Below are 21,143 nucleotides of genomic sequence, written 5' to 3' on the forward strand. Positions count from 1 at the left end.
ATTAGAGGATCTGTTTTTGTCAGGCCTTTGTGGCATCGTGCTCCTCTGGCTTTTTGTGTAAAAACTCTTTTCAAATGTTATAACAAAGTGTTGTTTTCTTGTGGTTAAATAGTTCCTTCACTTCCCCACTGATTGTTTCTGTTTCTTTATTATGATATATAATAATATATTTCTCCAGCATATTTTTCCTTTTAGCAGATAGTACATTGATCAAGTATATATAAAAAAAAAAGCCTCTGCAGGATTTAGAGGGTCTTGGAAATTAGTTAAGAGATCTGTGGGTTCAAGAGTTTCCTGTGAAGAGCCAGAGTTGGCCCGTGTTCAGCTCAGTTGAGGACACACTATTAATTTAGTCCCCCTGTCTTAGCTGCCACTGTTGGTTCTTGGAGGTTGCATGGCTCATTCTCTGAAAGTAGTTTTTGGAAGTTATTTCACTGCTGATTCTTTTCCTGAAAGCATCCCTTACATATTTGACAGTGTAAGACCATTTCTGTGATAGGGTTTGTTTTTGTAGCTGACTTTACATGGCTTGTTTAGTGTCAAGACTGTGAGGAAAGCAGCACTTATCAGCTTTGCTTTATCTTGCTCATGCAGATGCTAGTCTGTCTTGAGAAACTGAGTATGTCCCAGATGGAATATAATTATGGTAAACTAGTAAGCCTATAGCTTCCAGATGAATAGTAAATAAATGTAAGATCAGATCTTGACATGTCTCTGACTTGCTGCTAGATGGTCTGGCAGACTGGATTCAGTAAAAATATTTGGCAAGTAATCTCTGTTAGAAAGTTAGGCAACTGAAACTTGTCTGATTTCATTCCTGCATAACTTTTTATTTTTAATTTACCATTTAGCTTCCATTATAATCACTGTATTTATAAAAAGAGTGAAATTGTTGTTTTTATTTCCTTTGTTCCCATCTCATGCATTGTTTTGCAGTATTGTTTGGGTCTCATTACTCACCTTAAACTTTTCAAACGCTTAAAATATGAGGTGCAGGTCTATAATTCCTGTGTTTATTGAAGTTCTTCAGAGTAAAATGCCTTTTCCAGTTCTACCTAAAATACCTAAAAAATGTTACTGCAAAGGTGACATAAGTAAGGAGTTATCAGTTTGGAATCTGAAACAGTCCTTTTAGTCTTTTGACACACTTCATCTTTAGGAGCCTGTCATGATCTAAGTAGCCTTTCCTTGTCTAGAATTCTTATCACAAGCCAGCACAATCTCTGGAAACTGGTTTGGAAATCTGTTTCCAGCATAAAGAAGGAAATATATTTGCAGTGTCTAAGATAGCCCGAACAGTTGCACTTTTGTTTCAGTAGGAGCACAGTCTGCTTTTTGGTTGAGGTACCTTGTAGTAAAAACATCTCAAGCCTTGCCATTTTCAGCTGATGGGCCATCTACTACCTGTAAGATATCTGTGAATAATGACTTAGAGAAATAAATTAGTATATGTGATACAGCATTGTATGTGATACAGAGCAATTTCTTAAAGGGCTCAGAATATCCCTGAACATCATCTTGCTCACATAGGCAGGGGGAATAAGCAAGAGGGTTGCCTTGCCTTGCATGGCTCAAAAGCCAGAGCCAATGGGAAAGTTCTGAGTTCTAGAAGGGCCCAGAGGACTGAAGGTTTTGCTTGAGGACATGTCATGGAGTGAAGCAGACCTGTAACTCCTCCTGGTACTCAAGGATGTTTTTAAACCAGCTGATGTTTCCTGTTGTCTCGGAGATGATGGAGCCTGGCTTCTTGAGAGAGAGAGAGGACTTCACTCTCAGCTTTTATATTTGGAAAGTTATAGAGGTGAATTTTTAATTGGGGTGATTACAAGTAGTTTGAAGCTTATTCACTCTTGTGAAAAATGCAGCAGTTTTCAGAGAAAAGGCTGTAACCTGGTTTCTGGAAGAATGTGGGCAGGAGAGAATACTGTTTTGTGTTTCAAATAAGCAATATATGTTTAGAATGTTGTTTTAACCTTCTCTGTTTGCTGTGTTCTTATGAATAAATGACAAATGCCCAAGCTGTTTAATGTCACTCTGTGAGCTGGCTGTGGATTCTGGAGGATAAGTTCGTAGTCAAGCTGATGGCAGTTGAACCTGCTACTGTAGGAATGTCTGATAATCACTCAAAAGATGTGAAATTGAGAGGTCAAGGATACAGCTCATCCCTACAAGCATAACACAGCCTCTCTAGCTCAGCTGGAGAGAGATTTTTACCTATAGGCACCTCCTTTATTCTGAGTAGGTTACAAACATAAATGTGCTTTTTGAAAATCACACATTCACTGCTGTATCAACTATTTGTAATTACTGAATCCTACTAGTAAAAAAAATTAAACTGAGAAACACAGTTTGTGTAAAAATGCTATTTTTACCATATATAATGCTAATGGGTATTTACTGATGATTCTTTCATGGAATTATACACATTTTTTTCATGAAGCAGTTAAACACATTGGCTTGACTTTAAGAAAGAACACTATGGCCTTCTAATTAACTTTCTATTAATCTGTTACAGTACAATAAAATGTGAATGTTATTGAAGACAGAAATTTCAAAAGTTAAAAGCTTCTAAGATTGATAGTTTTGTAAATTGGTTTTAAGAATTTTGAATTTATAACTATCATTATGTTGCTAAATAACATTGACTCGAATGACTGACTTCCTTTTGCAGTAACTCAAAAGTATTATGATAGCTATAGTTTTATAGTGAGCATAAAAATAAGTGAGTTCAGTGAGGTAAGGTTAGTGTTGGAAGTTTTATTAACAAAAACTGTAAGTATTGGCACATGAGTTACAGTTCCCATGTGTTTTCCAAAATTTGCTGGAACTAAAGTGAATATTAAATTCTGAAATTTTGGACTAGTTGCTTTAAACCACTTAATTTTAGTGGTAAGAATAGGCAAAGATACAAATTAGAATAAAACAGCTGGTAGGGAGTTGGCTGCATTGATAAACTACACTGATCAGAATTTTTTGTGGCATATGATGTTCCACAAGGACAACCTTTGTACTGCCTGAGGGAACCATTAATATCTTATTTACAATTTCTGGTTCAGCTGAAACCTTTTCTGGTGTAGTTTGACCAGTCAGTTTACCAATTTTCTCTTTTAAAGAGCAGCATAATCTGGACTGGTGGATAAAAAGAGTGTAAGAAAAATCAAGATAGATTAGTAGAGCTGGTGGCTGCCAAAGCTGTTAGGGTGGAGGCTGGGAAGTTTATGAAAATTGTAGGTGTCATCTTCAAGGATTAAGTAGAGTAAGAGATTTTGAGGTGTTACAGCACTGGGTGCTTCTCCTGCCCTGGTATAGAAGGACTGAAAGAGCTCGTGACAGGGATTCTGTCAGGGAAATGGCAGGAGTTTGTTTTCCTGATGTGAACAGCCAACGCTGGCCTGTGTTTGCAAAACATCTCCTGTTGCTCATTGTCTGTTTCCCTGGACTACAAAGTACTCACCTGCTTTAAATACCTCTCCTTGTGTCAGTTCTTAAATACTGAAGTCGTGGAAATGAAACAGTAAACTCGATAATGCTTTAAAGAATATAAAGCCTATAAACTATCAGCTGAATTAAAATGTGAACTAGAGCAACCATAATACTCAGAGTAATAGAGGGGTGAGAATGTTGTCTGAAATAATGCTTGAAAGTGGAATTTTCCTCTGTGAAGTGAAAAAGCTAGCTAAGTCACTAGAGTTTCAATTTGGAACAGAGTGCTAAGGATATTAATTGTACAAAATTGAGGTGTCTGCAGCTTCAAAATGTTCTGCCTTTTCTGCCTTGAATTTTACATACATCAGATGTTTTTGATAGAAATGAATGTATGGCTTGCCAGGTACAGCTATTGCTTTGAAAAAGATTGTTTATCACATCAGGCTAAAAAATGAGGGAAAAATATGATGAGGGGATAGTTTTCATTATATTCTCTTATTTTAGAATAGGGGTCTTTTTTGGGCTTTTGTTTTTTTTTTTTTAAGTGGCTCTGAAGTGGAGAGTACAGTTGGGACACATGATATCCTTTCTATGCTTGTAGTTCAGTTCTCATATTTGCAAAAGGGCCATGTGAGAATATGCTCTCTGTACTAATAATTCAGTACTTCTGTATGGAAAATTGGAGTGACAGTTCTTTTATTCTTGATTTAAATTGGTTTTCATAGTAACAGCTTAGAATTTCCCCAGATATATGTGGATGCATAAATAGAGGCACTATGATCTTTAATAGAAATATTGGGCTTTTTTTATTAACTGAAGTTTTTCCTCAAAAGATGGCTGCGTAATACACACTAAGAGAGCACATAATAGCCCAGAAAATGTCAACAGGCCTGTGGAGCCTGTAGTGGTCATGAGGAAGGGAGAGAATGGTGGTACAGAAGGGGAGGAGCCGGACTCTTGGGCACAGTGGCAAATACTGGCTGCAGTGTGTGCTGGAGCAGAGGTGCCTCAGGAAGGGCATTAACAGTGGGTTACAGTTTTTTTGTCATTACCCCAGCTGTGGTACTACAGCACACTTAGGACTTGAGTAGGACCTTCAGGTTTAGTTTAAAAAAAATACAGTCAAACATTTACTTTAAATTTAAAAATACAGTCAAACATTTACATATCTATATATGATGGTAAAGTAAATAATTCTTAACAGTGAAACACAGTAGTGCTGCTCCATGTTTTATTTCCCTGTGGAGCTCCATAGCACTAAGCTACTTTCATAAATGATATATGTAACATGGCATCTAAGTTAAACGGTTAACAGTAAGGAACTTCAAGGAGTAGACGTCACTACTGAAGCTGGTCATGAGTGGCGGGTGATGACATGAAGATTAATAAAGTTCAGCTTTGAATTTGGCAATTTTTGCCACTTACATGAACTCTTTTTTTCCAAAAGTATAACCTAATTCTAAAGTTTTTACAGTATGTTGTATATATCCAGAGCAAGTGACAGAGTTTATTGTATTAAATAGTTGAAATAAGTAGCTGCTGAGGAAAAAGAAGTTAGACAAAATTAAAAAGCAATTTACTTGGAGAGAGGTCTTTGAAATACTTCGTGTTAGCTATCAGATCTGTTTTTGCTTTATTTTTTGGAAAATTATGGTGTTCTTCAGACTGCCAAATTTTACTTGTAAATATACTGCCAGAGCTTGGGAAAAATAAGTGAAGGACTCTTAAAATTAGGTAGTGTTGAGTGAAAAGCCAAAGAGAGGGGTTTTGTGTACCAGAAATCCTTATCCTTTCAAATATAAAAATGTATATATCTGTTGCTATAAAATGACTCGCATTTAATTTCCTTTCAACTCATATTTAAAATGCCTTAGATGTAAAAGTAGTAGTAACAAAATGGCAGACATTCCTCACAGTGTACTGGCATGCTCCATCTAGAATACTTCATCGTTGTGTTATTTTTGGGAGATGCGATTTCACAGTACCATTTTCAGGGAAGAGACGATTTCTTATATTAGCAAATTCACCCTGGCCAAAAATGAAATAGTGTATTTTGCTTCCGGTCATCCACAAGATGAGGAACTGATTTAACAGCGTTTTGGTTTTCTACCATCTGGAGGTTCTTATTTGACTTATGAAATGATGTCATACACGCTTAGTGCTGAACAGATAGTGAAAGGTTGCCTGCAGTTCAGGCTGAGGTAGTTTTATTTCCTGTTAAGAGGAATGTAAAAGTCTTTGTTCATGATTACTAGAGGCAGAAAGAGGACTTTAGGGAAGGAGAAAATGGCTGACATAACTGATGTTCTCCTAAACCTCCACATTGCATTGCTGTGAATAGAAAATCAATGTGCACACCCAAGACCACACACAGTATGAGTTGTCTTTTTCCCTCTCCTAGGCTGGCACTGGCTCAAAGTTCTGCCTCTGCTTTCAGAATGGCTCCTTGCTGTGAATGATAGTTTGGGGATGATATACTTATTCCATGGAAATACTTCATTGTGTAGGTGGATTTTTGGATTAAAGTGCTCTGCTGTATCAGTCTCAAGATGAGGAGACGTAAGAGAATATCTATATATTTGGCAGATGTTTTCTGCTGTGGTGGACATGCTGTGCTCTTTCCTTCACAACTCTTGCACTGTCCATGTATGAATTTGGGTTGATGGGATTGAGATTCTTTGGCTGTTTCTCGTGTGCATTGAAGCTGCACTTTGGTTATGCTTTAAAGACTTTATTTGAAGCTAAAGCAGGATTTGGGTCTGAGAAGCTGGAGTGGACATGGCTCTGCTCCCATTTCCCATACACGTTGTCACTCTGGGTATTCAGAGCTATTTGCTCATCCTCTCCACCCTCCTTGTTCTCCCAAGTTTTATTGCCTAAACCCACCTCACCAATTCTAAATTGAATCTAGAGAGCCCTGCTGACAGGGTGTGTGGGAAGAAATTTGTGAAAAAGGCTGAGAATTGTCTGCTCAGCCCTTGGGGTAGAGACTGCATGGGCATAGAAGAAAAGATTATTTACTCAGATGCTGCCTGGTTCAGCCAAGCAGGACAGAACATCAGCCAGCCAAGCATCAGACATGTGGAAGCTGCTGTGTTATCCCAGCCACGGGGGAATGGTGTCAGTTCTTTGTTTATCTGGGCATCTAATCACCTCCAACTCCCTTGACTTGAAGCTTTAGGCTTCTGCCTCGTGGCAGCTGGAAAAGGAGCCTGGCCGTGCCTGACCAGGGAGAGCTGCTTGTGGAGCTCCAAGGTCCTGACAAGCTCCTCAGCTGCAGCTGAAAGGCCCAACAGAGATTCCTGTGATTTGACTTCAAGGATTGCTTTCAGACCTGAAGCAAATTAGTGATTAAGAATAAAGAAGATGTGGTAATGAGATTCAGATGAGGTATTTTATGTTTATTAAGAGAGGTCTGAAAGCCTGCTGCTACTGCTACTATTATTTCTTGTTTTCTAATTTAAAAAAGTCACTTTTCACCCTTACTGCACACTGCTTACAAACTGAGAGATCCTATTACGGTCATATTGTAAAAAAGTCTTAAAAATAAAATAAATCCAGTGGAATATAAATCTTTTTTTCCAGTGTATAGAAAGGCAATGAGCCATTTTAAAAGCAGGAAGAACATGCATTTTGAGATCCAATAGATCATCTAAATTGGTCCCAAAGCAAGTTTTAAAGTGGCACTGAAAATACTTTTGCTTTGAGCAAATTTAGCATTACTAAACTTAGAATATAAATAAATATAGATTTGCTGATTATTTTGTACTTTGATAGTATTCTGATTAAGAAGGGAGAAAATAGCTTATTAGAGAAGACCCTTTCTGACTATCCCATCTGCAGGACTTTAAAAATGCTAAGCCTCTGTTTATGCCCTTTCAGTTTCTTCCATCTAGCTTTTTGTTACGAATTAAACTTATGCATGTCTAGGTAATATAAACTTTAAACTCTTGTTCTTTATTTTCTAAAATTTGTATGTTTGAAATTTGGATTAGTGAATCTAAAATTTCTCACTTGCCTGACTGCCTGCAGCTCTCTTGTAGACGAAGCATTATTCTAAATTGTGACATCAAACATTTTCAATCCAAACCTTGTCTTCTCAATGGTTAACCTTGCAGTCAGAACAAGCCTGTGAGTCCACTTAATGTGAAACCTCGTGGTTCAGAGCTGCAGAAAAAGCCTCTGTTCAAGTAAACTTGTCTCTGTAAAAATAAATGATTGCTCTGCCTTTATCTTGGTTGTCTGCTTTCCATGATGTTTATTCACACTGACTGAATTTTGTGGGTATACATTTTCTTGTACTATTTTGTTTACAAATAAGCTTTCAATAATATAAAGGTCACATTGAAAAAAAAAAAGTCTCTCTTGGTTTTCAAAAACTTCATATATGATGAAATCTGTTCTTTACTCCCAAATATTCCCCACGCCCCCAGTATTATATACTGAGAATTGCTCAGCAATTCATTTGTAGCTGCTTCTCTGAACCAGAATATGTGAACAGTGGATGTGCTCCTGAAGGCACCAATACACATCAGGTGTGATTCTTGTAGTAATGATGGTTAAACCCAAACATATTTTGTTTCTTTAATGAATTGAGATCTCTGCTATTTTATTACTGTTAGAATTACATTAAGAGAATAACAAATTTGCATGCTTGAATATTTACACATCAAAAAATGAGAAAGTCAAGGGATGCTTACATATTCTGGGCTGTTGGAATTCTTTTGGGTTTTGTTTTTTGTTTTTTCTAAAGAAGAAAAACCCACCAGTTATGTATGCAGAGCATTTTGCTTAGGAAAATCCTTGAATATCCCTTATTTTATTTGTTGGGGATTTGTGCTTACTACAGAGAAATAGTCAGACCCATTTGGTAAGAGACTTGTGAAATAAACACTGGAGAAAAGTGTAACAAGTAAAACAATGTCTTCAAGTTCAGTTTGGAAAATTACATAGAAGAGAAATGAAACATCTCTTAGGTGTGAATAAAAGAGTATTAAAAAAAATACCCTAATGATCTATACTGAACCCTAAAGATGTTTGATTTACTTGCTGTAGGTTGATGCCTTGCGGTTACGATTGGAAGAGAAAGAAACCTTTCTGAATAAGAAAACAAAACAACTTCAAGACCTCACAGAAGAGAAAGGAACCCTTGCTGGAGAAATTCGAGATATGAAAGACATGTTGGAAGTAAAAGAAAGAAAAATTAATGTCCTTCAGAAAAAGGTAGGATCACTGAAACGATATGTTGTATAACTTTTGAGGCACAATTAAAGGAAATACTTCTGTTTCTTAAAGTGTATTACTTTTAATATATTAAAAAGATGCAGCAAGTCTGTAATAGTAAAATTCTCTAAAATAAAATGTGCTACATTATCCGTGGGTACATTTTTTATAACATTATATCTTATATATATTTTATCAGAAAAATATTAGATGCTGCAGTAGTTACAAAATTATTGGAGTTAAATGGAAGTACTAAAAATCCTGATAAAACTTCTTATCCCTCAACATGAGGGATTCCAGTATCCTTATGAACACTGCTACTCTTTCCAAATAATGTAAATAAAATGTGTGGGCCTGCTAAAGGACCAGGATATTGCATTTTTAGCCTGAAGGGCTTTCTTTTCTGTGGGGAGTGGAGAGGGAGTGGAGAAGGAACCTAAATTAAGTCAGTTATCTGTTTTCCCTGTGGTCTAAAGACATTAAGAAGGGAGGCTCCCTTCAAACAGCCAAATAGTCTTACTTCTCATTTTCCACAAATTCAACTAACTGCATTTGCTCTCTTTGGGAAGTTGGATTCAATCATTACAGTTTCCACCTGGGGGAGTGGGGAGGGAATTTCCTGTAGAGGCAGCTCTGCAAGGGTTCTGCATACAGTAGTAGAGTGATCATTTCCCTATCCTTTTTCTCATGCTCACAAAAAGTATTTATGCTACCAGGTGTGTACTGTTTGTGTCCTGTGTGTCACTGTTTACCATATTGAGATGCACTTGTGAGCATACCGAGAAATGGGGGAGAAGTTCCTGGCATCACCTATATTTTACTGTTCTTCCCTCCTTTCACAGCCACTCAAAGAATGTCTATTCCTCCTTACTCTGTTACTATGTAGATAGTTCATGTTACTGTGGTTTTCCTCCAGGATTCATACAGGGTTCACATGGTCTAGTTGTGCTTCTGTCTGCAATTGCTTAAGCGCTGAATTTAAAAAGCCAAGTCCTTATTTTCCAGAAACTGAGAAGGCTGCTTTTCCAGGCCTGGGAAATAAGGCCTATCGAAACTGGAATATAAGTACACATCCACTTTAATCCTATTTCTGAATATTTCCCTTGTTAGCAATGCTGATGAACTAAAAGAAAGCAAACTTCAAGGCTTTTATCCTGTGCTGAATGCTAACTAGTTTTGGACATTTCTTGAGCATTCTGAAGAACAGAATGCATCTTTTCTTATAGTTCGCATTCTAAAAAAACCCCCAAACCCCTGAACGAACCAACAGTTTACAATTTCTCTTGTACTTAGATCTTGAGGAAATGGGTCAGTAAGAGGAATATGTCTTCAGTGGTGAAAGCTCTGTGATGAGTAACTATCACAGAGATGCCAGCACTGTCATGGCTTTGTCCTCAGAAATATACAGCTTAACACTTTTCCTGTTTTTAATAAATCATGGCCGTTTTATTAGGGTGTGCAGGTGGTCTTGCCTCTTTTGCACCTACTTCTTAGTGGACATAATCATTCTCAAACTGCACTCTCTCTCTTCACTAGATCATAGAGTAAAATATGTCATAGCCTCATGAGCTCTAGCATACAAAGAGATAAATCCTGCTAACAGCTGGGTGGAAAATCAGAGTTAGTATTGAACTGGTTTTTTTTAGAACTGGAAATAGCACTTCCAGTAGCATTTTCGTTTTTGGAGGTTATTTCCCTTCACTGGGGGACTTGTGAAGTTCAGTTTTTCTGCTATGGGCTAAATACTGGGTTTACTTAGGGAAGAATGAATTTTGATGCATACTTAGAAAAAAAGCAAAAATATATTATGTTTGCAGCACATAAGTTATGTGTAGATTTGCTTCTCTGAAGCATTTTTAATAACCACATTCTTTTAATGTGTAGATATTAGCATGCCCAAAATTACTAATGCCAGATTGTCATTATACCATTATTTTGCTTATAGGAGAAGAATGTTGGGTTTGGAAAATACATTTTTAAAGTTACCCTTAGGTCACATTTTCAGATTTGGATCTTTATTTTACTTATGTTCTCTTCCAATATTCAGTCACAGATCATTTGACTAAAGAGAAATTTGATTGAAATATTGTCCTGCTCTGCTCACCCCTTATTTAAGTAAATCTGGAGTCTGATGCTATAAATGATGCTTTCAGTGTTTACTTTTCATGTGCCTGGTATAAATTCTGAAGTTGAAAATCCTGTATGTCACCAATGCAAACCCAGGCTTTTACATTCATCTGGAAAAAAAATAACTATCTCCTTGTCTGGTTATCCCAAGTGTTCACCTTCATTTTGGCACTATTAGATCATGACTTCTTACTAGATCATGACTTCTCATGTTTAGTGTCCTTGAGCATTCCAGTGTCCTTGGCAGCAGATGAAATCTCATCTCTGGGTCACAATACTTGCATGCAGAAAGGAAGATGTTCTTTTTTTTTTCCAGGAAGCTTTCCTGGCATTGGTGCCTTTCACTTCTAGGTAACTTTACCCTCACCAGATGAAGCAGTGTCTCAGGGCATTCATACCTTGTACAGTCCATGTGTTCTGCCAAGGGCAAAGGGAGCACAGCTTCTTTTGGAGCAAACACAGATTGTTCACTTGGCTGTGTGTTGTTGCAGAGGTATGGTGGACTATGTGTAGTACTAATTCCTAGTGCTGTAGTATTGTTATAGCAGTATTTTTGAACAGTCCTTTTTCAGTGGTTTTCAGAGAATGTAGTAGTGGATGCTGTGCTTTGAGAAAAAGATTGTCCAATGTACCTGTTTTCTTTCCAGTTTGGCAACATGCCTGTCCAATTGCAAGCATAGCTAAGAATATATTCTGATAGAAAAGTATTTAATCTATCCTAATTACAGTAATTTAATCCTTTATTTTAATCTAATTATCATTTTATCTTTTACTTTCTGGATTGCACATGACTTTTGCTTTCCTCCAGTTTTTGCTCATCATCTGACCTTTTGGCCACTTCTTCCAGTATTGGTTTCACTTTGGGATGGCAGCCAGACATGTCTGTGTTGAGGATTTAGAAACTTGTTCTCATTGTGCACATAGATGTGGAGAATTTAGGGAGTGGAAAGCAGGATGGACCATTTCCTGTGACACTCAGGAGGTGGAACAATGACTGGGCCTCACAGTGGATTGTCCCGTGTTTACATACCCTCCCTAGTCCAGGACTGCTCTGGTTCTGGCTTACTCTCCTGAACACCCTTCTGAAAATGAAGGAAGTGCTTCTAGTTCTTCTTTGCAAGTTCTATCTGGACATCAGATTCTTCTGAGTGTAATATTATAATGCTTGCCTCCATTTTCTTCATTCTATTCAGGACCAAATTTTATACCCTTGTATTTTTGTTTACTTTTGATATGAGACTTGTGAATAACCAGTTGTATTCCTGCCTTTAGTTGTTGATGCAAGATAGATGGCTACATCTCTCTCCACTCAGCCTGAAGTACTTCACTCAGCCTAAAATAATATTTGTTTTAATGGTTGTATTCAAGTAACTGAAGAAGGAAGAATTTGTGTATAGTGCCTAAAATTATTTCTGTCAGTAATAACCTGAAAGTGAGTAGGAAGGAGTATGTATTTTGGAAATATGCAATTTCTAATCTGTATTCCTTCTCTTATATACATTATCTGCTATGTGGGGAAAAAAAAAATAAAAAGGAGACAAAACCAAACCCTGCAAAACTCCCTTTGGAAACTGTAGCAGTTCCTTCTCTTTTCTGGATAGCTGTCACACTGGGGAGGGCAGGAGAGGTTCTGTTGAGGGCTCCCTACCAAAGGTGTGGAAGAAAAACCCAAAACAGCTGTGGTGAGGCCCATGGGATGCCACAGGAACAAACACAGGGTAAGCAGTCACAGAAAAATTTATGGGCTAGATAAGGATCTGATGGTGCATTGTCCTTCCATGCAGAGATTTGGGTGTAATTTTTGACCAAATTGAAAAACTGCACTATTCAGTATAATTTGCAGGCTTAAGGGAGGCCCAGCACTGGAGCAGCATGTGTTTAGAGGATTTGGATCAAGGTAGATTGGCATGGAGTAATAATAAACTTATGTCAATGTCAGAGGTGCAATATTACTTAATATTTCTTTCTTTTAGAACCTTTGGCACCACTGTTCCATTTTAGTGCCAGTAAAGTTGGGTATGCTGTTTTAATAGCCTTGTTTAACCTGGCAAAGCTAGTCTTACACCTCATTTCTGTCAGTTTAGCATGCAGAGGGGCAGACCTCAGAAATCTTTATGTATTTCTTACCAGAATGTCCCAGTTCTATGCATATGGCCGAGTTGTAGGCTGGAGGGCAAAAGTGTTGAACTGGATGATGTCCCTTTTTGCTCCCAAATTTCGCCTTTTGTACAGTAGGTAGAAGTGGAGTCTTTTGTCCTCTAGAAATCTACAGATACTTAAAAATTCCAGTTATATACTCTGAAGTAGGAGTTTCAGTGTTGAAAACAGTAGCTGTTGAGACAAGAACAGTGTACAGGATGTAGACCTGGATCATATTAGGACAAGAACTTGTGGAAATTCTTTTGTGAGGACTATCATAAAAGAACACCAGCTAAAGGGGGCTAATATAATATTCTACCTTGACTTGCTACATAACTATTCATGTAAAATGTTACAGTTTCCATCTTTAATAGTTTAAGCTTTGTGATTGATGAAGTGCTACATGACTAAGGGCCTTAACCTACCAGCTAATTAGCATTTGTAGGAAATGTCATAAAGCCTTAGTTCTCATGTAATAATTGGAATCTGTACTTGGAGTGGCTGGACTATGCACTTTTGGTGATATTGTCCAGTTTGTGTTAAATTGTGTTGCACAGTTAATTGGAGGCATTGCTGTTGGCTGTCTTCTAAAAAAGAGGAAATGTACATGTGGTTAGGTTAGGAGTGATTGGTGTAAACAAAGGAGTCTACTCTTGAGCTGAGAAATTTGCATCAGTATTACTGCTTGATGCAGGCAATGAGTGGAATGTGCAAGCACATTGATAGAAGATGCCTTTGGGTTCTTTTTTTTCGTGGTTTAATCAGCTGGGAGCACGTTTTCGTATACCTGGAAAGGGGTCAGGGCATGACAAAGGACATTTTTTATTACCTTCATCAAATTCTATCAGAACACTGTAAATAGGCTGTTATGTGAGCTGGGGTTTTGCAATCACAAATCAGAGATCTGTTGTATTTCTGGCATCAGATGAAAAATTCTGAACCAGCTGTTCTGCAAAACAGGTCAATGTTCTGACTGTAGATTTCAGGTGTTAAAAAAAAAATAGGGAGTCTTCCTGGCATAGCATGAATGTTTTGATCTTACAAAGCTGCTATGGTAACTATAAACTCTTGTATTATTTAAGAATTGAATCTTGTAATAGTATATGTCCAATTTAAGAGTACAGTGTTCAGTGTACTGAGTACTAGAAAACTGTACTTTGTTGGCTACTTAGGCTTGTAGCTTTGCCAAATCATGGTATGCTTTTCAGAGCAGTCTGAAAGTGAAATGGAAATAAATACAGTCAATTGTTCATCCAGGGTGGTGGTTTTACTGATCCCAATACATTATCAGAAAAATGTGTCCTCAAGGATTCTGCACAATCAAATGCAACTTTGGGACTGAACACAAATCCCCTTTAAGCCTAACCAGAACAGCTGTTGGGATGCTCTCAACCCGTACACAGAGACACAGAGAACAGCCTCTTCAGATCAGAGCCAGGGATCATTTTCACTTTTCTTTAGCTTAATTTCCCATTCTTTCTAACACATTACACTACTAAGTTTTTACAGTTTATAAAAATCACTAGAAATATGTGACCTAATACACATTCACTTAGTGATGCCAACCTGAATGTTCATCCAGCCTGAGGCCATAGATATATGAGTCTAGGTAAATCCTTGCACATTGAAATTCAGGATCTTTATAAACTTTTCCAGCCTGTGCTTGAATCAATTGTCCTTTCCAATGAATTTTGTACCCACTGAGGCTAGAAGTCCAGATTTTGTTGTTCTCCCCTCCTCTGGTCTTGATGACCTGCTTGCTACTGCTGTTCTTTTTCAAGCCTACCCTTCAAAAGGAAAACAGTTGGATTACACACTTCTGCTTACTGGCCTATTTGAAAATAAGCACTTATCTTTGTAGGAGAAAACCACCAAATTCTTCAAATACATTTTCATGAGATTAAAAAATTTAAAAACTTTTATCAGATGCCAGGTCTGTAAACATGGTAATTTTTGAATATCAGGTGTATTGTAAATCATGGACTCTCAAGTAAGAAGAACTATTGACTGCAATTGTCTACACTACAATAGTAAGTTGTTGTAGATCGAGTTATGCTAGCTGGTTTTGAGAGGGTTCCTCACACGATGAAGAGAATGGGGTCGTTGAACACTCAGGTTGTTCACAGCATACTCAAGTGCTCCTGGACACAGCATGTCACCTGCAAAGTGGGACTGAGCTTAATGAGGCACTTACATAAGGGTTTCACACTGCTGGTGTGACACCAGTGCTGCTGGGGAGGAAGGAAGCTGCCCTTCAGCTCTGAAATGTCAATACTAATTAACAAAGTTATCTTTAAATAAGATAGTAAGTTTTATTCATGCTGAGGAAACAGCCAACTCACATGCTGGGAATTTTAAGCTGTGTGAAGAGTAGTATTTTCTTTTTAATAGAGCTGGGCGAAGTTTCTTTTGAAGTGTGAAAGAACTCAGTTATGTGTAGTGTGACTGGGCAAAAAATAAAGCAGAAGTTGTCATATTTTGGAGGTGCAGTAGACCATGCAGGAATTATTTAAGGAGATTAAAGGCTACCTATGTCTCTGAAAAAGAATCAGGGAAAATCAGAATTGTTTAGGAGAAATACATATTTTTTGGAAGAAATGAAATTTCTTTCCAAAAAATGTAACAGACATCTGCTGATTGGAATTGAAAATAAGGGAGAGTTTTGTAAGTGTAACTGAGAATAATTTTACATAGAGAGGTATCCTGCTGTCATGACTCACTTAGAATTTTTAGCTGCTGTCTGAGGGTGTATTCATGTGATTCCCTGCTCTTGGAACTGCATCTTTGAGTGGCAGCCTGGCTATTTCCCCACTGTCTCAACATGACAGATTCAGCTGGTTTTGTACGTGCCACCATTTTAGCACTGAATCCTTGACAGCTCATTGAAATAATGTGAAATCAGATCCCCCAAGAAGCAGTGCATGGAGTAAAGTATTGCTCAAGCCCAAAAGGCTTGTAGGTCTTATTACATGATAATCTTTTCCTTGGAAGCTCTTTCAAGGTCCATGCTCCAGGTGACTGATTTGTGGCAGGGAGGAAGGAGGTTGGGTGGCTTCTCACCTTCAGTGACTGACCCAGACACTGATGAGGGGGATTCACAGGGATAGGCAGATCTCAAATCATAATTTTTTGAAATGTTCCTTAGGAAAATAAGTGAATCAGCTTGTTAATTGTATGCAGTAAATCCCATGAGAAGACAATTTTAAGTCGTAAATGATTCAAAAATGATACATTTTATGTATGATTTCATCTGATAGATTAGATGAAGATTAGATTAGAGATAATTTTTTTATAGTCTGATGTGTGAAATATTCAACAATATAGCGACTGAATAACTTATTAATTTGATAAACCATCCTTGCCTAATCCTGAAATAAAGAGATCCCACTGCCCTTGTTCATCTGCTTGTTAGGATAGGCAGTTACACTTGATCTTCAGCTTTACCTAATGTATATCCAAATTTGTTATAGTGGAAATAAAAAAGAAACAGTTCCTACTAAATATAAAAAGTAGGTTTATGCATTAGGTTTTAGCAATATTTTAGTATATTAAAACTCTACCCCTCTGTTGGCATAGAATCAACCACCTTAATTTATACATTGCTAGAGCTCCTTGATGTTGGCAGTTGTGCTTTCCTGGTGGTATTCCACTGCTGTCCTCTGATTGAGCACTCTGTGACTAGAGACTCTAATACCTTAATAAATTGGATATTTAATCACATTTGGAAAAGCATCACCCTTCACCTTTGAGTGGAGCTCTTATTGGCTTTATGAAATCATGAAGTTCAAAGACTCAGGAGTATGCATGCAGATAAGTTTAATGGTAACAATAAATGAGAATTGTTATCTTCATACTTCTCCCTTCATATTATTGTTACCAGATGTGGCCAGAACTAGTGGTGCCAATTTGGTCAGATTGCTTTGATAATTTTCATGTTGCCAAGTAGTGTGTATTTCTTGGTGGGAGAATCAGCAGTGGTATGTTTGAATATGAGTAGAATAGGTCCAACTTTAGAATGGAATCTGAATCTAATTCACTTCCTTCTAACACACCTGACTTTAATTTTTAACGCCCAGCCAGGCACAGTGCTAAGATCAAAGTGAAACAAAGAGAAGGGAGTAAAGCAATTCTTGGAAAGTAAAAAGAAAAATGGCATTACACTGTGTAATCTTTTTATATGAAGGAAATATTTGGCTTATTTACCATTCACTTAAGAATAAATCTGCAGTAAATTTGCTAAAGGTAATTATGCCAGCAAACCCCCTTACTTATCAGGGAGAAAAATCAGGCCCACTATATTTATTGTCTAAGAGATGCCTTAATTTGGCAGAAGAAATATGCATTAATGTCCCCAGAAGGGCACAGAGTCCTTTATTGTTCTGTGCTTAACCCCATGCCAACGTGACTGTACACCATGGGAGCCTCTGCACGCTGCTCTCTGTGGAGCCTTCTGCTGATCTTGAGGGAGAAGCTGCTAAATGTCCACAGGAATCTATCAAGTCTTCATCTTAAAGCTTGTTGACAGACAGGACTGGGAGGGTGTTAAAGCGTAACTTAAATTTGAGTGAAATATCTGCTGTGTCCTATACTAAAGTCTTTATTCAGGGTTTAGTCTGAGATTTTGTCGTGGCTGTCATAGGAACCATAAATAGTTTGATTTGAATGTTTATTTAATAAAAATCCATGACTTTTGAGATTCTTTGAATGTTGGGAGGTGGATGTGATAGCAAACAGCTGAACAAATGGGAAGAACTTCAAAGTATAGAAATAGAATATAGTAATAGAAAACAGGAGTTTGCTAATTTAGTTGCAGAAGAGGTCATCCCTGTTAACTGTCCACGGGAGCTTGTCTTGGTGTGTTAGATTTATAATAATTAGAATTACAAAAACTTCTTTCATGGCATTTTGTGTTCATCAGTTCTCACTGTTTCCATGTGTTAACTGTTGTTGGTTTCTGTGTACTGTCAATTTATGAAATATAATTCATCCTCTGTCTTGAAATTTTTGGATTGCAACACCTTCTATGAGTCCTTATAAATCATTCCAGCTTTGTGCAGGAGGAAGAAGATACACCCATGGACAGGTAGCTCTGTCTCTGACAGTTCTGTAGCATTGGACTTGCCATCATTCAATCATTGAAAACCTCCAAACTGTCTATCATCTGAATGGCAGACACTGAAAATTGAGGTGTTGTCAGACCACTGTAGCTTTATTGTTATGTGATGCTCAAGTTTTTAAGGAGAATTTTACAGTTAAAATTAGGTGCAGGTTCTTGAGGAGAAAGCCTGATAAAAATTAATTTGTAATAATTCTAATGCTTGCAGAAGTAGAGAGATAAAGTAGTCAATCTGTGTAATACATTGATATAGCCATCAGCTCTAAAGGACTTCCAAGTGTTCTTAACTTCAAGCTCCTAAGTCACCACTCTTGTGAGGATTTTATCCAGTGTCTGTCAAACCCCACCATGCAGAGAGGCATGTGGTTCAGGGAGTGAACATGAAGCTCAGTGGGAGAGAACTGCATCTGACAGTTGCTGAAACTTCTCATTGTCCAGCAAAGAAACATAAATCAGAGAAAATATATGACATTTTGGTATAGTATGAGTATGTCGGTGTCACTGACATTGTAGCAGCAGGTTACCTCCAAATGCATCTTCATCTTCAGGATTTTCCTGTAATTGCCAAAGGGACAGTGAGTGTTCTTGATAGATCCTTTCATCAAAGCCTTTATATTAAATAAAAAAAACTGAAGGAAGAGAAATGGATAAAAATGGCTAAATTGATTAATAAATTCTAGGTATCAACGACCTAATGAAAAACTGATTCGGGGAGAAAAGTATTTCTGTGTCATAGATGTACTTCATAAAAATTTTCCTTTATTTTTGTGTAGTTGATGTTATTAGAGTGAGGCTGAATTTCATGTAAAAACCTGCTGGTTTTGAGGAGATACGAGATAAAGAAAATTAATTGATTTTTTTTTTTTTAGAGGAGGACATTTTTCATACCAAAAGCAAACTATCTTAAACACAAAACCATATCAGATTACAGATTACTTCCTATTCAGACATTTCCATAAAAGCATTGCTGTCCTACCTTTGCTGCTATAGAGAAACTAAACTGTTCAGCAGATGTTGATTAAAGACATCCAAGTTGCTGCGTTTAACATTTCAGTTTAAGTTTAGTGGTGCTTTGATAGTTTATATGTAGAAAGACTGTGTCTGGCCTGCAGTAACTAATGGTGAAACTCAATATGTGCATTGTCTTTGGTGCAGCCATAGTGAAAATATTAAATTACATCTCACAGTAACAAGAATCTCAGTTCTCTGATGAACATTTTGAACACTTCAACTCTTAATGGGTCTAAACCTACATACATTTACCATATGTTAATTTAGAATGATTTAGAAAAAACATCTCTCAAGAAAGGGGGCAGGGATCTGTTATCCTGCAAAGCTTTTCTTTCATGTAAATGTATTCCACTGTCCCTTATATATGAATATAGATGGTTTCTGTAACCAGGGAGCTAAAAGGAAACTTTCCAATAGAAAGAATATTATTATTTCTGATTAATTACTGCCTAACCATTTCAGCTTTGCTGCTATGGGGTTTTTTTCCTACTTTTTACCACTGGTACTTCAGGAAACTCATATAAAATAATACCGTATGAAACTGGATTCTCCATTACAAACTTTTTAATGTGCTTTCTAAGGCCAGGGTGCTCTCATAGTAGAAATCGACCTAGCTGTATTGAATTCCTATATCCATTATTTCTAGTACTGAGGGGACAGCGCTGTTATTTTTACTTTCAATGTAAATTTTTTTTGCTAGTACAGATTTTAAAAATTTTTTTTCATTTGAAACAAATTTCAATTTTTAGGGCATTACTCCTCCCTTTTCAACCTTTCTGCCCCTTTATGCCTTAATTTGAGAGTAAAGTAATGCAAAGTTTAATATTTTTCCTCTGTTGATTTTGATGAAGTATTATATTATTAAGTAGAATATTTTACAAGAAAACTGGGAAATAATAGAATACTGGAAATCTCAAAAAAATTTGTAAGACTGTGGAAAGAGATATGTAATTAAGGACTAAATATGATTGAGCAGTTTTAAAGCACTGTACTTGCAATTTTTTTCCCTTCAGGTGTGAAATGTCTGTGATTAACAAGTTCTATGCAATTAATTTATCATTTTTAAGTAGGAGCAGCACATTTATCTGAAAGTTTCTCAATTAATGAAAGTATACTGGGATTTCTCTGTGTTCTGAAACAATCAAATAAAACTAACCTTATCTTTCAAGTCATTTATCTGTACTTTTGAAACCTTTATACAAAATATTTAATATTGTCACACAATTCTGTGTTAAAGTGATGTTGTGAAACTGTTCATATAAGGAGATCTAAAATTACGGATATAATGTAATTTATGGCCAGGTCTTCTGACAAAATTAGTTGTATGCTGTAATTAGGCATTTGCTATCTTCTGAATTGTGTATGGTCTGAGTTACACTGTCCTGTGGAACGGTGTGATGATGTTTAAATGTGCATTTATTTTGCTTTTGTCTAGACTCTTGTGTCTTTTATAGCTTTGCATTGGAATCAAAACTACAGGAGTTGTTTAAATGGGAAATGTATTGGGTTTCAAATTTAAACCTTACAAAGCATGTTAAATATCTCTTTAAACTTTCCAGGAAAGGAAATAAAGGTATTCTTTTCTTTCACTCAAGGTGGTGATTTAAAGAGTAACCTTAAGCCATCAATAGAATTATACAGTGGTGTTAGTAAAAATAAACCAGGTATTTTGAAAGTATTACAGTGCACATGTATATAAACTAAAGTATGAAAAATAGGCAAGAAAAACTGGGATACTACAAATTATGATAGAGTTTAAATTTGGTGTCAATTCCTTAACTGGATTGCTTACATGAAGTATATGGTATTTCAGTGGAGCCGTGACTTTCTAGATTTGAAGTACTTTATTATAAATCATAATTCTGAATTGAATATGAAAAAACATTAATCCAAGAGAGCAAGAATAAAAGTGAAAAAAATACTTCAGGTAATAAAAAAAGTTATTTAAGTTGATTGAAGAGCTATCAAAAAGAATAAAAGCAACTGCAGTTAAGATGAGAGGGACTTATTTGGAGTCAGAAGGCAGACTTTTATCTTATATATATATTTATATAACTTTCTTCAGCATTTTCATTTTGAAAATATTCTTCAGTGTTTCAAT

The 21,143-nt window shown here is 36.7% G+C and overlaps 1 protein-coding gene across 17 annotated transcripts in view; it reads left to right on the plus strand.

The window, feature by feature from the left end:
- ERC2 (ELKS/RAB6-interacting/CAST family member 2) overlaps positions 1-21,143 on the plus strand; it is a 430,969-nt gene that overhangs the window by 129,095 nt on the left and 280,731 nt on the right. For all 17 annotated transcript variants that reach the window (XM_032120320.1, XM_032120321.1, XM_032120322.1 and 14 more), the window contains one exon: positions 8,482-8,649. In XM_032120320.1, coding sequence (XP_031976211.1) covers positions 8,482-8,649 — 168 coding nt within the window. The remainder of the gene's footprint in view (positions 1-8,481; positions 8,650-21,143) is intronic.

Source organism: Corvus moneduloides, chromosome 11 (genome assembly GCF_009650955.1).
Source record: "Corvus moneduloides isolate bCorMon1 chromosome 11, bCorMon1.pri, whole genome shotgun sequence".
NCBI classification, from domain to species: domain Eukaryota; kingdom Metazoa; phylum Chordata; class Aves; order Passeriformes; family Corvidae; genus Corvus; species Corvus moneduloides.